We start from the raw sequence: 18,613 nt of genomic DNA, 5'->3' as shown, positions 1-18,613 counted from the left end.
GGACATCACACACATCCATGCCCGAGGCAGGATTCGAGCCTGCGACCGTAGCGGTCGCGTACTTCCAGACTATAGCGCCTAGAACCGTTCGGCCACTACGGCCGGCGACTGACGTTAGACAGTGCCATTGCCGCAATGTATTCCACGAGTAAACCCGAGGTATTACGTGCAGAACCATAACGAGAGAATTATATGACTACTGCCGCAGTCGCTGCCGCACTCGACCCTCATTGCCGTTGCTAAATGTGCCATCAGCATTAAGTGAAGGAAGAGTTCCGTCGATAAAGAGGCCGTAAGAGACAGAGTAGCAGCTTAAAGTTATACGGACAGGGCTGCAGATTGGGTTGGTCGTGACCGTACTGAAGACACCTGCTCAGCACCCACACGAAGTCATTTAGAGAAACCACAGTGAATAAAAAAAAGGAAAAGGAGAATTTGATTTTACGTCCTGTTGGCGGCAAGCTCCGTTGAGAAAGAACACAATTTTGGAGCGGGAAACTAATAGGTCATGTCGCTTTGAAAGGAGATATTTCGACATTTTCTTGAAGCGTTTTAGGCAAACGACATAAAATCTAATGCTGAATGGTCATGTACGGGTTTGAACCGCCGTCTTGCGGGATGCAATTCTAGTATCTTACCTGCATCGGTACAGACAAGGTGATGAAAGAAGTTTGAGCCTCTCTCCTGAATGTAAATCAAGTGAGTTAACCGCTCAGACTCCCCTGCTTCGTTTACAGAGCTATTCTGATGCCAGTCCTATAGTAATGTTGGCTGCTGTTGAGCAACATCGCGCGGCAGAGCCCATGTGCGAGGAAAACATAAGATTCCTTGGAAAAATAACATATGCTATCATCTTACGTAGCTGTCCAAAATTTGGTACCTTCGATGTCATGTTACTACAATTTTGGTTAGTTAATTTATGCACTCGCTCAAAGCAATAATAAAATTAAGTGCAGGAAGAGAGGGCCCGAGAGCTGCGCTCGCAAAGTGTTAAGCTACTTAACGACCCCGAGATCTAACTCGGGGCGTAACTTAACATGGAGTAGCAGCGTTTAGCAGCCCAGCCCGTGACGCAGCGGCCCCCGCTTCGACAGTGGCGCTGCAGGCGGGCGAGGTCCAACTCGTGGCTGTTGTCATTAGTGCTGTCAACTGCGTGCTATGCGTTTAGGGGAGACATTTGAGATGGGCATTAAGTACCTCAAGAAAGGTAAGCTTTTTAACAAACTTCCTCGCAACTGTATTTCGTTGTGTACAGTTGTATGTAGTTTAAACAAGCACATTTCCAACGGTTTACTTGACTCCTCGAACTTAAACACAGATGTATGTAAGAGATACTTATGTTTGCGTACATCGCAATATCTGTGCCGTGTATACCTCCTTCACTGTGTTTAACCACTTCTGTAACTGTACACTTCAAACATGTACGATGCACCTTTTATGAAAACACTGCACTTCGCAAACGTACTATACATACTATACCTCGGCCGTTATTCCAGAGATATATGCAGTGGCCAACTTTATTTCCGAGAGACGCGTTGCTATACAGCTCCGTAGTCTCAAGGATAGGACGTTGATGTAATAATTTTGATTTGCTTTCATGGCACTTCTACGTGGTGTAACGGAGACTTGAACCAGGCTGTGGTCGGCCTCCGTAGGTTTCAGGAGTATCGTTAATTAGCCTTTCCAGTACCTCCTCGGATAAGAGAATCACTTTTAAGTGTGCTTCTACTGTGACTGTCGCTTGACCACAAAAAACCTGAATTCATGAGAAAATGTCAATGTATTTAATATTATAGATCTGGTATAGTAAATGAATTCATGAGAAAATATATCGTCAGTACGTTCAACATTATCTGTATGATGTGTAAAAAGAAAGGCTAACATATTCTACTACGGATTTATTTGTTGGCAGCATATTGTTTCCCATATACGCAACACAGGAGGATAATGAAACTAGTTGGCAGTTCTGGTGCGATATTTAAATCTAGGATAGTTTGACGGCGATAAGAAAACACGAAGCGCATATACCAACAAAGAGTGCGCTCGGCTGTGTCGTATACCCATCTGACAACAGACCCACAACTATCATCCCATACTTTTCTCGGATTGCTCTGTCGATAGGGCTCAACAGATAGCAAAGTAGGAATCATTTTATGTGTTATTTGCTTTCCCTCGTAAAGGGGTAATAAATTATACAGTCCATGGGTACTCTTAGTTTCTGGCTCTCTTCTCGTATCATATCACAAAAACGAAATTGAAAATATACTCATAAAAAGAGAAAAGGCACTTGAGAAACATTAGGAGAGATAAAGAATCACCTTTATCATCATCATCATCATCATCATGAATATCGTCGCCGACGTCGACGTTGTCATTTATTCGACTTCCACTGTTTGATATAGGCCTCCTCAAGACTTTTTGTGCATTTCAGCATTAATGTTGCTCATATTTGTTTTCTAATGTCATCAGCAACTTAACGTTATCAGTTCATAGATGTTTGTTCTCCTGGCCGCTTGCCCAACTCTACCTCACTTCGTTTCCATTGCGTCACACTTACTGAAATATTCCAGACTATTCAAGCTATTATGCCGTGTTCGGATGAATTTCTTGTTGACACCGAACCTCTCGTCCCCCTGGCTCAAATGGCACTGAGCACTATGGGACTAAGAAAACTGCAGAAACTGCAAAAAGGTGGGAATTTAAGGAGATGGGACCAGGATAAACTGACTAAAGCAAAGGTTGTACAGAGTTTCAGGGAGAGCGTAAGGGAACAATTCACAGGAATGAGGACATAAATACAGTAGAAGAAGAATGGGTAGCTTTGAGGGATGAAGTAGTGAAGGCAGCAGAGCATCAAGTAGGTAAAAAGACGAGGGCTAGTAGAAATCCTTGGGTAACAGAAGAAATATTGAATGTAATTGATGAAAGGAGAAAATATAAAAATGCAGTAAATGAAGCAGGCAAAAAGGAATACAGACGTCTCAAAAATAAGATCGACAGGAAGTGCAAAATGGCTAAGCAGGGATGGCTAGAGGACAAATGTAACGATGTAGAGGCTTCTCTCACTAGGGGTAAGATAGATACTGCCTAAAGGATAATTAAAGAGACCTTTGGAGAGAAGAGAGCCACTTGCATGAATATCAAGAGCTCAGATGGCAACCCAGTTCTAAGCAAAGAAGGGAAGGCAGAAAGGTGAAAGGAGTATATAGAGGGTTTATACAAGGGCGATGTACTTGAGGACAATATTATGGAAATGGAAGAGGATGTAGATGAAGGTGAAATGGGAGATAAGATACTGCGTGAAGAGTTTGACAGAGCACTGAAAGACCTGAGTCGAAACAAGGCCCCGGGAGTAGACAACATTCCATTAGAACTACTGATGGCCTTGGGAGAGCCAGTCATGACAAAACTCTACCTTCTAGTGAGCAAGATGTATAAGACGGGCGAAATACCCTCAGACTTCAAGAAGAATATAATAACTCCAATCCCAAAGAAAGCAGGTGTTGACAGATGTGAAAATTACCGAACTATCAGTTTAATAAGCCACGACTGCAAAATACTAACGTGAATTCTTTACACAAGAATGGAAAAACTGGCAGAAGCCGACCTCGGGGAAGATCAGTTTGGATTCTGCAGAAATGTTGGAACACGTGAGGCAATACTGACCTTACGACTTATCTTAGAAAATAGATTAAGGAAAGGCAAACCTACGTTTCTAGCATTTGTAGATTTAGAGAAAGCTTTTGACGATGTTGATTGGAATACTCTCTTTGAAATTCTGAAGGTGGGAGGGGTAAAATACTGGGAGCGAAAGGCTATTTACAATTTGAACAGAAACCAAATGGCAGTTATAAGAGTCGAGGGGCATGAAAGGGAAGTAGTGGTTGAGAAGGGAGTGAGACAGGGTTGTAGCCTATCCACGATGTTATTCAATCTGTATATTTAGCAAGCAGTAAAGGAAACAAAAGAAAAATACGGTGTAGGTATTAAAATCCATGGAGAAGAAATAAAAACTTTGAGGTTCGCCGATGACACTGTTGTTCTGTCAGAGACAGCAAAGGACCTGGAAGAGCAGTTAAACGGAATGGATAATATCTTGAAAGGAGGATATAAGATAACATCAACAAAAGCAAAACGAGGATAATGGAATGTAGTCGAATTAAATCGGGTGATGCTGCCGGTATTAGATTAGGAAATCAGACGCTTAAAGTAGTAAATGAGTTTTGCTATTTGAGGAGGAAAATAACTGATTATGGTTCAAGTAGAGAGGATATAAAATGTTGACTGGCAATGGGAAGGAAAGCGTTTCTGAAGAAGAGAAATTTGTTAACATCGAGTTTAGATTTAAATGTCAGGAAGTCGTTTCTGAAAGTATATATGTAGTATATATGTAGCTATATATGGAAGGGAAAGATGGACTATAAATACTTTAGACAAGAAGAGAATAGAAGCTTTCGAAATGTGGTGCTACAGAAGAATGCTGAAGATTAGATGGGTAGATCACATAACTAATGAGGAGACATTGAATAGAATTGGAGAGAAGAGAAATTTGTGGCACAACTTGACTAGAAGAAGGGATCGGTTGGTAGGGCATATTCTGAGGCGTCAAGGGATCACCAATTTAGTATTGGAGGGCAGCGTGGAGGGTAAAAATCGTAGAGGGAGACCAAGGGATGAGTACACTAAAGAGATTCGGATGGATGTGGGTTGCAGTAGGTAGTGGGAGATGAAGAAGTTCGCACAGGATAGAGTAGCATGGAGAACTGCATCAAACCAGTCTCTGGACTGAGGAGCACAACAACAACAACAACAACAAGTATGCCCTACGGCTGTCTGATATACAGGGTGGTCCATTGATCGTGACCGGGCCAAATATCTCACGAAATAAGCGTCAAACGAAAAAACTACAAAGAACGAAACTTGTCTAGCTTGAAGTGGGAAACCAAATGACGCAATGGTTGGCCCGCTAGATGGCGCTGCCATAGGTCAAATGGATATCAACTGCCTTTTTTAAAATAGGAACCCCATTTTTATTACATATTCGTGTAGTACGTAAACAAATATGAATGTTTTAGTTCCACCACTTTTTTCGCTTTGTGATAGATGGTGCTGTAATAGTCACAAACATATGGCTCACAATTTTAGACGAACAGTTGGTAACAGGTAGGTTTTTAAAATTAAAATACAGAACGTAGGTACATTTGAACATTTTATTTACGTTGTTCCAATGTGATACCTGTACCTTTGTGAACTTATCATTTCTGAGAACGCACGCTGTTACATTAATGCAATAAATACTCAAAATGATGTCCGTCAACCTCAATGCATTTGGCAATACGTGTAACGACAATCCTCTCAACAGCGAGTAGTTGGCCTTCCGTAACGTTCGCACATGCATTGACAATGCGCTGACGCTTGTTGTCGGGCGTTGTCGGTGGATCACGATAGCAAATATCCTTCAACTTTCCCCACAGAAAGAAATCCGGGGACGTCAGATCTTGTGAATTTGCGGGCCATGGTATGGTGCTTCGACGACCAATCCACCCGTCATGAAATATGCTATTCAGTACCGCTTCAACCGCACGCGAGCTATGTGCCGGACATCCATCATGTTGGAAGTACATCGCCATTCTGTCATGCAGTGAAACATCTTGTAGTAACATCGGTAGAACATTATGTAGGAAATCAGCATACATTGCACCATTTAGATTTGCCATCGATAAAATGGGGACCAATTATCTTTCCTCCCATTATATCGCACCGTACATTAACTCGCCAAGGTCGCTGATGTTCCACTTGTCGCAGCCATGTGGATTTTCCGCTGTTGGTGATTGACGCTAAATAGAACGCGTGCAAAAAATCTCTCATCGTCCCGTAATTTCTCTTGTGGCTAGTGGCAGAACTGTACACGACGTTCAAAGTCGTCGCCATGCAACTCCTGGTGCATAGAGATATGGTAAGGGTGCAATCGATGTTGATGTAGCATTCTCAACACCGACGTTTTTGAGATTCCCGATTCTCGCGCAATTTGTCTGCTACAGAAGTGCGGATTAGCCGCGTCAGCGGCTAAAACACCTACTTGGGCATCATAATTTGTTGCAGGTCGTGGTTGACGTTTCACATGTGGCTTAACACTTCCTGTTTCCTTAAATTACGTAACTATCCGGCGAACGGTCCGGACACTTGGATGATGTCGTCGAGGATACCGAGCAGCGTACACAGCACACGCCCGTTGGCCATTTTGATCACAACAGCCATAGATCAACACGATATCGACCTTTTCTGCATCTGGTAAACGGTCCTTTTTAACACGGGTAATGTATCACGAAGCAAATACCGTCTGTACTGGCGCAATGTTACGTGATACCACGGACTTATACGTTTGTGACTATTACAGCGCCATCTATCACAGAGCGAAAAAAGTGGTCCAACTAAAACATTCATATTTCTTTACGTACTACACGAATATGTAACAGAAGAAAATAGGGGTTCCTTTTAAAAAAAAACGCAGTTGATATTCGTCTGACCTATGGCAGCGCCATCTAGCGGGCCAACCATAGCGCTATCTGGTTTCCCCCTTCAAGCTAACGAGTTTCGTTCTTTGTAGTTTTTTCGTTTGATGCTTATTTCGTGAAATATTTGGCCCGGTCACTATCAATGGACCACCCTGTATACAAATTAATTCTTTGCCGCTACTCGTGTACTTATTCCATTCAGATTTTTCATGATCTATTATAGTTACTAAAGATCCAGTATGTGCACCACACCTTCGGAAAAGCAACAAACCCATATGAAGATATCCACCACAGAAGAAGGAAAACATTGATTTGAAACAAAAAATTCATCCGACCGCAGCATAATAGCCCGGCATATTTTCGTATGTGTAGTCACAGCTACATTACCCAATGCAGCCTGTTCCTTAACCTATTTGTTTCCTGTTTCTCCCAGTATTTCCTAATATCCATCTCTCCATTGCTCAGCACTCAGTTTTGTGGCAGGTTTTCATATTAAAAGTCTGTTTCTCGCTGCCGTAAGTCATAACTGACAGTACACACAAATTATAAGAGACTATCCAGAAGTTTCAGGTTGCTGCAGCGTATATACACCTTAGCGCGTCTCCGATGTGTGTACATAAGCACCGAGATGAAGGCAAAGGAGTATTGTCTTTCCCACGTACGTGCAGTAAACGTGAACTATGGCGAAGTTATGACCAGGTGCCTCCAAACTGGACCCGCGTGATGTTACTCTTTTCTTTGCTACCGAAGGGGCAAAGACCTTCGGAAAATGAACGTGTAAGGGATAGCATGTCTCTCGAAAACCACTGTTGTGAACACGGGGAGCTGCTGCTTCATGATACCATACGTCCTCATATCGCAAATGTCGTAGCGCAGGAGTTACGCCAACTCGAGTGGCAGACACTGGATCACCCGTCCCATAGTCCAGATCTCTCCACATGCTGTTATCGCGCTTTCGGTCCCTTAGGAAAGGCTTTGAAGGGCCGACGATTCTTGTCGTACGAGGATGTGCGGCAGGCAGTTTCAGACTTCTTCACGCAACGCTACCTGGTGTTTTACCAAACGGGTATGTTTCACCTGACGCATCGGTGGGATGATAGCTTCAATGCTCACGACGATTTTGTCTGATTGTGGACTTACACCATGTGAACGGAACCTTTTTGATCGCTCTTTAAATGTTCTAAATTTTATTTGTAAACTACAATAGAAGCTTAGCTTTTAAAAACACCTTTAGTTTCACAACAGCATTCAGCACGATTTTTATCGTTCTGTTTTGTTTCTTCTCGTCCACCAAGTGATTTTCCAGCATACTTTCACATTCGATCTGTTAAGGTTTCCAATCGTTTTGTAATTTTTCTTGCAATAGAAGCAAACAATACAACGTCATGAGTAAAACAGATATGGCCCGGATATGTCCCATTAACAGGTGCACATTCTTCGTTTTTTCAGGTTAAAAGTATAAATTCTGCCACGAGGGCTTCTAAGAGTAGTTTTAACGGTATGGAATCTTATTACCTGACGCCTCTTTCAGTTTCTCGCTACATTAACAAGCTGATGAAAGCTGTAGAATATATGTTGATAGATACTGAATAACTGTACGTACGGATTTTGTTGGAGCTGAGTCAAAAGTGTTCTCAAAATCTATGAACCCTACTCAAAGTAGGAACCTGGAGTATTTTCAACATATTATTTCGGTGAAATACAAATAGAAAAACCACTGGCCAAAGATGAAATAGAACAAAAATGAATAAGACTTGATTTTATCAGGCACTGAAATAATCATAAAGAATGTGACTATCCTAAATCACTTATAATTGCAAGTGCTCATTGATTACAAAGATCCATAGTAAAAGATATTGCTGCCGGACACTAAAATTACAATGCCAGGAAGGATGGCAAATAAAGACCTTTTACGCATTGTGCGTATTCAGTAAAATAAAAGGAATACATTATAATATTTTTAGGTGATTTGGGACACACAGGGTGCGAATGTCAGTATACAGAGCTATCATCTTTGGCTCTAACAGGGATGAGCATCGAGTCGAAGTGACCTTTTGTGACAGATTCTGGTACGCCTTTCCATGCCGTTATTCCCCTGTGCCAGAGTTCCTCAGTCGTAATGGCTGGCGACCGGAGGTGAGTCAAATTCAAGGCAGCTCATAACCAGGCGTACTGAATAGGTGGAAGGTCTGTAGAATGTGCTGTCCGGGGTGACAGTCGCTGTCTTATCGAGATCTCGAATACAGGGCATAAGTCAGAAATGTAGTGGCTGCCATTCAAGCTACCGACTACATGATGCAGCGATGAGAGCGCGTGCACACATCAGGCCACATTTTTGGGCCGTATGACGATGGCGGATGCATATATCCATCGTAAAGCTCTGCGCATAACTCGGACTCGTCTGAAAACACCATGTAGTGCCACTCTTGTGCGTGGTCGTCGGGGTCACCACTGGCGGCGTATTGCTATACGCTTCTGCGTCAAGCGAAGTCACGCGAGTGTTCTCTACCTGACAGTCTGTGAGGCTCCAAACGTCGCCACAGTGTCCATAAACAAACTTGCCTCGCTAAAAAAAAAGCCCATTTCTTAATCCAAGGCAGGAGCCACGTCACATGCTTTTACGAGGCTGTATGTACAGATGAGGAGCATGTTCGTCGTCGACTGGTAGTCAGATGGTGCCATTTACATTTTGCATGACGTTGAATATGGCACTCCTGAGCCCGTCGATTAAATGTTCGCACGAAAGTTGTGCGATCGTGACCAACGCGAACAGCTATGTCGCGCGACGGTACACTGCAGTACCAATAGGCCACGATCGTGCCGCTGCCGATTTCCAGACTGTACGCTATCTTTACATACAAAATGTAGATGGCGTTGCTCTTATGTACAGTTGCTTACAAAAATTAATGACGAAAGTAACTTTTGAATTATTTGTCAGTGCCAAATAACATAGTTCGATGAAACCTGGACCTTACGTAGACAGAGCTGCCACAGTATAGTACAGGACAGTACAGAACGTAACTGAAAGAAATACGCAATGATACGAGCACAAATGACATTTCTTTTTTTTCAAAGACAGTGATGTCACTGAAGTCACCGCGTCCGCAGCTCGTGGTCTAGTGGCTAGTGTTGCTGCCTCTGGAACACGGGGTCCTGGGTTCAAATGGTTCAAATGGCTCTGAGCACTATGGGACTTAACATCTTAGTTCATCAGTCCCCCTAGAACTTAGAACTACTTAAACCTAACTAACCTAAGGACATCACACACATCCATGCCCGAGGCAGGATTCGAACCTGCGACCGTAGCGGTCACGCGATTCCAGACTGAAGCGCCTAGAACCGCTCTGCCACACCGACCGGCGTCCCGGGTTTGATTCCCAGCCGGGTTGGGGATTTTCTCTGCCCAGGGACTCTGTGTTTGTGTTGTCCTCATCATTTCATCACCATCATCATTCGTGAGAGTGGCTAGATTGGATTGTGTGATAATTGGACTGTGTCAAATTTGGACTTTGGTGCGGGCGCTGATGACCGCACAATTGAGCGCCCCACAAACCAAACGTCATCATCATCATAATCGTCATCATCATCATCATCATCATCATCATCACCATCATCATCACTGAAGTCACCGCGATTCATGGCGGTCCCTTGCACATTATAAACGGTCGAACGCGGTGTTTGGCAGTGCTCTGGATGCCAGTGCGTGCACTGCAATGTGCTCCGGTACCGACCACAAGCTTAGTAACGAGTTCTTGGGGGGCTAGGCATTCTTTTCCTCCACCATTGAGGTTGACAGCTTCTGCATGGTCGTTGGTGCATGTGTACATGCTGCAATATTTCTCCCGAACGAATCCCACATGTTCTCGATGGGATTTAAGTCGGGGAAATGGGCGGGCGAGTCCATCCTCCAGTCCCTTGGGCTCCTCCACCTGCCCTGTTTGAAGCGGTCGCGCACTGTTATCCACGGATATTAAATCAGGGCCGAATGCGTCCCTGAAAATACGCACATAGGGAAGGAGTACAGTCATAATAGTGATAACTGGGGAGTGTATGGTGTTCAAAGATTTGGAGGTCGGGACGCATCTCCACACCGTAACATCTGGACCACCAAACGTATTCGACGATGTTCTTGAATACCTTATGTGTTAGCACCTCTCGCCATATGACAGCGCCTCCAATGTTGTTGAACATAATTCTTTTGGTAGTCCAGGTGTTACGGAGTGCAGAGCTATGATCACAGTGCCGTATTATAGTGTCGTGCGAGCGGACAAGGAGGGAAGTGGTGTTATTTTTCATTGGTGAAATGGTTCGTCCAACTCGTGGTCCTGAAGCGTAAAAATATTTGCAGATAAGGAAACTCAGCGGGAAAAAGACGTGGAATTCTGATTAATAACTGAGACAGAACAAGTATTTTGGACTTTCAAAACGATAGAGCACAGCAATCAGTCATCTTTTCCTTTCTGGCTTTATTAAAGAAAATCTAGATTTCGGCTCGTGCCTAATCATGATCAATGCTAAAAGATATAAGAAGTACATAGTCAGGCGATAGTATAAAAAGTTACAACTCGTGACATAACCTACACTCCTGGAAATGGAAAAAAGAACACATTGACACCGGTGTGTCAGACCCACCATACTTGCTCCGGACACTGCGAGAGGGCTGTACAAGCAATGATCACACGCACGGCACAGCGGACACACCAGGAACCGCGGTGTTGGCCGTCGAATGGCGCTAGCTGCGCAGCATTTGTGCACCGCCGCCGTCAGTGTCAGCCAGTTTGCCGTGGCATACGGAGCTCCATCGCAGTCTTTAACACTGGTAGCATGCCGCGACAGCGTGGACGTGAACCGTATGTGCAGTTGACGGACTTTGAGCGAGGGCGTATAGTGGGCATGCGGGAGGCCGGGTGGACGTACCGCCGAATTGCTCAACACGTGGGGCGTGAGGTCTCCACAGTACATCGATGTTGTCGCCAGTGGGCGGCGGAAGGTGCACGTGCCCGTCGACCTGGGACCGGACCGCAGCGACTCACGGATGCACGCCAAGACCGTAGGATCCTACGCAGTGCCGTAGGGAACCGCACCGCCACTTCCCAGCAAATTAGGGACACTGTTGCTCCTGGGGTATCGGCGAGGACCATTCGCAGGAGTCTCCATGAAGCTGGGCTACGGTCCCGCACACCGTTAGGCCGTCTTCCGCTCACGCCCCAACATCGTGCAGCCCGCCTCCAGTGGAGTCGCGACAGGCGTGAATGGAGGGACGAATGGAGACGTGTCGTCTTCAGCGATGAGAGTCGCTTCTGCCTTGGTGCAAATGATGGTCGTATGCGTGTTTGGCGCCGTGCAGGTGAGCGCCACAATCAGGACTGCATACGACCGAGGCACACAGGGCCAACACCTGGCATCATGGTGTGGGGAGCGATCTCCTACACTGGCCGTACACCACTGGTGATCGTCGAGGGGACACTGAATAGTGCACGGTACATCCAAACCGTCATCGAACCCATCGTTCTACCATTCCTAGACCGGCAAGGGAACTTGCTGTTCCAACACGACAATGCACGTCCGCATGTATCCCGTGCCACCCAACGTGCTCTAGAAGGTGTAAGTCAACTACCCTGGCCAGCAAGATCTCCGGATCTGTCCCCCATTGAGCATGTTTGGGACTGGATGAAGCGTCGTCTCACGCGGTCTGCACGTCCAGCACGAACGCTGGTCCAACTGAGGCGCCAGGTGGAAATGGCATGGCAAGCCGTTCCACAGGACTACATCCAGCATCTCCACGATCGTCTCCATGGGAGAATAGCAGCCTGCATTGCTGCGAAAGGTGGAAATACACTGTACTCGTGCCGACATTGTGCATGCTCGGTTGCCTGTGTCTATGTGCCTGTGGTTCTGTCAGTGTGATCATGTGATGTATCTGACCCCAGGAATGTGTCAATAAAGTTTCCCCTTCCTGGGACAATGAATTCACGGTGTTCTTATTTCAATTTCCAGGAGTGTATATCGCTTATACATTAGATTACATACCACTATTTCATAGTTTCAGTAATGTTCTAATACGTCAGTTCCCTGTTGTTCGGGCTTCTGTCACAGTTCATCGAAGACTACTGTATAATGAAGGTAGGCTTGGCGGAGAACTCACCGGATAGCTGTATGGAACCCTCTATATGAACTTCTTAATCATAACATTCACAGAACAGCATATAGTCTCTATTAAAAACTTCAAATTTGCATAGGAATAACAGAAAACAAAATGTAAGTAAAATTATTTACGTTGCTACCAGACTTACTGCAAACATTGAAGATGTAAAAAGTGCCACATTCACTCCTTATGGGAAAACTGTTTTGTTATTCTTTGAAACACACAGGTAACGCCATGTTGGTAAACGTTTTATTAAAAAAATTGCGAAACAATAAGAGGCACATGACGTATGCTGTGACTATTAGAACTCATTTGATATAAATATTGTATCTTTTGTACTATTCTTCTCTTTATTTAATCATTGCGACAATGTATGTAGTTCCTCTTATTTACTGGATAGTTCATAGATGGCTCCAAATGTCAGCAAGAAGGATAGTTGGTATGACTTGCCGTCCCGTTACGGATGTAAAGAATACTAATCTCTGTGCCATTTCAAACAGATTTTAATTATAAGTGCAATGAAACCTATATACTGAATTGCTGTTATTAACGATGTACATGCACCTAACTCAATCTAATATGAAACAAGTTTTGTAGGTTCACTATTATAACCATCGTACTTGTACAGTATTATGTTCATGGCTGCTACGTATTGGCAATACGGCAGGAACTATTTCGTATCCATTGGGACATATCCTTCACTGCTTCCTAGTAAGAAATTGTGAGACATTTCCCAAAACTGCGCATTTTACTTAATAACCTGGTCATTAATGAGGTTGCAGCTAACATTTTTCTGATGGCAAAAAGTATCTAACTCTTCTAGGAGGTCAAGGAACCTGGCCTTCTCACACTTTTACAGCAACCTTACATTAGATGTCAAAGTCGGCAACTGATGCTTTGGTGTAAGTAAATGAGCCACCATACTCGATTTTTCCGTAGCATCTTTTCTGGTCAACGGGACGTGTTCCCCAAACCTAACTTCCAGCCCCCTTCCCGTTTGGTCAACGTAACAGGCCCCGCAGTCCTGGCAATCAATTTTATAAACTCCAGAAGCATGAAATACATTCTTTGTATCTACAGCATGTTGCAAAATACATCTTAGGTTATTTTTTGTTCCAAAGGACCCTGTCACATTGTACTTTCTAAAGATAATTGCAATCCTTGTACTCATTTTTCCTTAGTAAGGTAAATTAACAAACTTAGTACTTTCCTTAGAAGCCATATTACAGTAAGAGGTCATCTTATTTTTGTATTTATTAGCTATCTTCTTATATACATTACTTACAAAGTCATGTGAATAGTTACACACTTTTGCAATGTGCCTTATTATTACCATTTCATCATCATGTTCGTCTATGGACAACGGAATTTTGAGCACCCGACTGACAGCAAAACTGAAAAATGCATTCATGTGTTGATTTGGGTGGTTTGACATAAAATCCACAGTACCGTTGGTACCAATTTCTTTACCAAATGTGTGCCTGTCATTTTCATTTCACTTTAATAGATCAAGAAAAGTAATAGATCTATTTGTGTCAATCTCATATGTAAAGTTAATCGTTACATGCAAGTTATTAAAAACAGATACTGTAGTGTTGATGTCATCGTTACCATTTATTAGCAACGTCGTATCGTCTAGTAACTAAAGTATCTCGCGTCCGGCGGCCCTCGTAATTTAATATATTATTATTATTATGATTATTATTATTATTATTTTGATTATTGCCGACTTACGTGGTGGGCCTTAATAAAAATGATATTTAATTTTATTTTGATTTTCAATTAAACGCTTTTGTGAAGTTCTCCCTTTTTAAACAATATTAATCTTCAGTATAAATTATTTGTTACGTTAATGAACGTTAGACTCACTGAATCTTAAAACATAAGCATATAAGTTGAACAATGGAATACACTTTTCATATTAATTTCCTCGGCTAGTCAATTCACTTTCAATAAAAAAATCTTTAGTTATTAATTACAATTGCGGCCCACACAAGCGCGAGAGTATTTTTTTTACCTCCCTTAACCATTGCCTCGTAGTCGGAGTCCTGGCTCTGGCTCTTGGCTATGGTACTGAAAATAAATATCTTAAAGCTACGTATTTTCTGTAACTTCGTGCTGCTGTGGAGAAAAATTAATATTATGTTAATAGCGGGCGAGTTTTTCGCTTCCGCTAATTTTTTATAAGTTAATATCGCCACGTAATGGCGTCGTTGGCTGCATCGGCCGCTGCGATTGTTGAACTGTAAATTACTTGAATGCAGGTTAATTCAAGGAAGGCGGACATGAAATCGGGATCACCTCTTACAAATATGCTTACATTTGCCAGCATTCGCAAGATGTCCGTCTACACACAACCAAGACAAGAGAAGAAGTGAAGACGACTAAAAAATTAACAAAAGAGCGTATCTTGTCGTTTCTTTAGGTCATTTTGTTACATTTCTTTGCACTCGAAACTTACACAGAGAAATTATTATAATACGGAGAAAGATTTATGTTCGCCTGAGCGGCTGGTGTCCACTTATTATTCAAATTTTAAATGTCTCTTCTTTATAAATACTGTTTTTCAAGTCTTTTATTAGTATTATTTCGCTGGGGACGCTATAAGTAGTTTACGGTCTTGTCTGCCTATGATGGATTTTCAGAAAAGAATCTGTTTTCTAAATAATTAATAACTATATCAGCGAACATTCCAGATATTAAGCTCCCCATACTCAGACCGTATTTTTGGGAATAAGTGTTTCCATTAAATTTAAAGTACTTAAATTTCAAAATTATGGTAAGTAGCCCAAAGAATTCTATTTTTCTCTTGTTCCATTAAATTACGCTGAATTACATGCGTAGTTCTGTTAATAGTTATGTTTGTGTAAAAGTTGACGATATCCAGACAAAAAAAAAAATTATTTCGTCAGTTATTGGTGTATTTCTAATTTTGTTGACAAGTTCGAAATTATTTTAATAGTAAATTGGTTCCTACGTACTTTTTGTATTTTTAGCATTGCTAATGGCTAGGCACTAGTCGAAATCTGGATTTGCTTTAATAAAGCCAGAAAGAAAAGACAACTGATTGCTGTGCTCCGCCATTTTGAAAGTCATATCACAGTTGTTGAGTTCATTACACATTCTTGATAGAAAGTAACGAGTGTTATTTAGGAAGGGAAAGTACTCTCGAATCTTACGAGAAACTAACATACTGATGTTATGTAATGTAATAATGCATGTATCCCTTGCAGCAAAGTGCCAAGAGAAACCACGTCCGGTCCGGCGGCCGAGTAATACAGGTTCCTCACTCCGGCAGACTGAATTAGAAATCTCCAGCTGCGCCGGCAGCGGTGCTTTTGCTGCGAGCGTCATTCCGAAAGCAATGCCCCCTCTTTTCTTATGATGACTTTGAATGTCTGAGCCAGATATCGTCGGTGTAGTGCTAATGCTTCAACCTTCTTCTTTCTTTTGCAGCTGGTTCCGATGTTCTGCGGTAGTTGGCGCCAGCAGAGAAGTATTCCAAACTGAAATATGATATGGACACGCGAGTAAAACAGTGTTGTGTGATTGAATTCTTCACTGCGGAAGAAACTGCGCATTGAAATCCATCGATGCTTGCTATAGGTGTATGAAGACGATATAGTTGACGTGAGCAATGTGGAGCGATGGGTACGGCATTTTCAAGGTGATGGAAGGGGTAGGCATGACAAGTTACGGGCCGGTCGACCCTTCACAGCTCTCAAATCTCGCAAAGAAGAGCGTCTCGATCAAACTTCTCCGTGTTGAACTGCGAATAACAACCAGAGAATTGTGTGCAAAGCTGGATGTCGGCTGCAGTGCCTTAGAAACAATATTGGAACATCCTGGTTATCGCAAAGTCTGTGCGAGATGAGTCCAGCGGATGTTTACAGAAGAACGTAAAACTCATAGAATGGAAATTTGTCGGGACCTGCTGGATCAATATGAAGCTGAAGGTGAAAATTTTCTGAATAGCGTTGTCGACAGAGATGAGACATGGTGTCACCATTACGAGCCAGAATCAAAAAGACAGTCCACGGAATGGCGACATGCGAATTCTCCGTCAAAGAAAAAATTCAAGACACAGCCGCCGGCAGGCAAAGTGATGTGCACAGTCTTCTAGGATAGCCAGGGTGTTGTTTTTTTGGATGTCCTGGAGCCTGGAGAAACTGTCAATTCAGCATGCTACAAGACGACACTGACGAAGCTGAAAGCCCGAATTTCCAGGTTAAGAGCAGAGAAGGAGATAAATTTCCACCTGAAACATGATAACGCCCTACCTCACACAATTTTTGCGACCACGCAACTCATTGAAAAATTCGGATGGATTGTCTTGCCACACCCACCGTACAGTCCCGATTTAGCGCCTTCAGACATCCATCTCTTTGGGCCTCTTCAAGATGGACTACGTGACGAACATTTTCAAGACTCGGATGCTGCTGTCAAAGATGTAAGGCAGTGGTTAGCCTCAGCTGGTTCCGATTTTTACAACCGCAGCATGCTGGCTCTGGTTCATCGTTGGCAAAAGTGCATAACGAATAGTGGCGACTACGTGGAAAAATGACAGTCTATACCTGAAATGTTGCTCTGTTTAGCTGTGCTGTTGTGATTTATGTATCTCCAGTAGTATCCTTGAATAAAAATAGGAGGCATTACTTTCGGAACGATTCTCGTATAATGATTCGCATGACGCGCCTCCCACGCATTCAAGCTCTGTGCTCCTGACATCTATTCCTTCCGTAAACTGCTCTGCAACCAGTCACGTAGCCCATGCCACTCTGACTGTAAAATCACAGTCTCACCTGCTTCCTTGTCACTCTGTTGACGTTAGTTTACTCTTTTAACCCCACACATTATAACGCCGTCTACTCTTAGTACCTCACGTGAGTTATTCGCGATGCCTCACTCTCTGCGGGAAAATTTGGTAGTCCGCACAGTCGAAGACTACAAACTTTTGTGTCAGTTATGTTAGAATGTGCCTCATGGACTGCATTTTTATTCATATTTTTTCCCATGCGTTTTTTTTCTTTATTTACACTATATTTACGCTATACATATTCACTTTTCAATTCGTCGTCAATCCTGTAACACATTTTCCTTATATGAATAAATTAATCATATATATCTTTCAAAATATACTACACAGAATAATTTCCTCACTTTGAATTACACACATTATTTTACACTACTTTTATCTGCACATCGCAGTGATAACTCTTGAGCCGGCCGAAGTGGCCGTGCGGTTAAAGGCGCTGCAGTCTGGAACCGCAAGACCGCTACGGTCGCAGGTTCGAATCCTGCCTCGGGCATGGATGTGTGTGATGTCCTTAGGTTAGTTAGGTTTAACTAGTTCTAAGTTCTAGGGGACTAATGACCTCAGCAGTTGAGTCCCATAGTGCTCAGAGCCATTTGAACCATTTTTGATAACTCTTGATCTTGAATTACACAATTTATCCACAATGCATACATTTGCACAAAGCACCTAACACATTGTTGTTGTTGTTGTGGTCTTCAGTCCTGAGACTGGTTTGATGCAGCTCTCCATGCTACTCTATCCTATGCAAGCTTCTTCATCTCCCAGTACCTACTGCAACCTACATCCTTCTGAATCTGCTTAGTGTATTGATCTCTTGGTCTCCCTCTACGATTTTTACCCTCCACGCTGCCCTCCAATGCTAAATTTGTGATCCCTTGATGCCTCAAAACATGTCCTACCAACCGACCCTTCTTCTAGTCAAGTTGTGCCACAAACTTCTCTTCTCCCCAATCCTATTCAATACCTCCTCATTAGTTACGTCATCTACCCACCTTATCTTCAGCATTCTTCTGTAGCACCACATTTCGAAAGCTTCTATTCTCTTCTTGTCCAAACTGGTTATCGTCCATGTTTCACTTCCATACGTGGCTACACTCCATACAAATACTTTCAGAAACGACTTCCTGACACTTAAAT

At 43.0% G+C, this 18,613-nt stretch overlaps 1 protein-coding gene across 1 annotated transcript in view; it reads left to right on the top strand.

The window, feature by feature from the left end:
• The first annotated feature begins 1,114 nt into the window (after positions 1 to 1,114).
• The window catches only part of LOC124594932 (glutathione S-transferase omega-1-like), a 102,682-nt gene continuing 85,183 nt past the window's right edge, over positions 1,115 to 18,613 (top strand). Inside the window, exon 1 of the mRNA XM_047133435.1 lies at positions 1,115 to 1,207. Within this exon, the coding sequence (XP_046989391.1) occupies positions 1,159 to 1,207 (49 nt within the window). The 5' untranslated portion in view covers positions 1,115 to 1,158. The remainder of the gene's footprint in view (positions 1,208 to 18,613) is intronic.

This window comes from Schistocerca americana, chromosome 1, assembly GCF_021461395.2.
Source record: "Schistocerca americana isolate TAMUIC-IGC-003095 chromosome 1, iqSchAmer2.1, whole genome shotgun sequence".
In the NCBI taxonomy this organism is placed as follows: Eukaryota; Metazoa; Arthropoda; class Insecta; order Orthoptera; family Acrididae; genus Schistocerca; species Schistocerca americana.
Note: the sequence above shows the minus strand (reverse complement) of the source record. Positions and strands in the feature narration are given on the sequence as shown.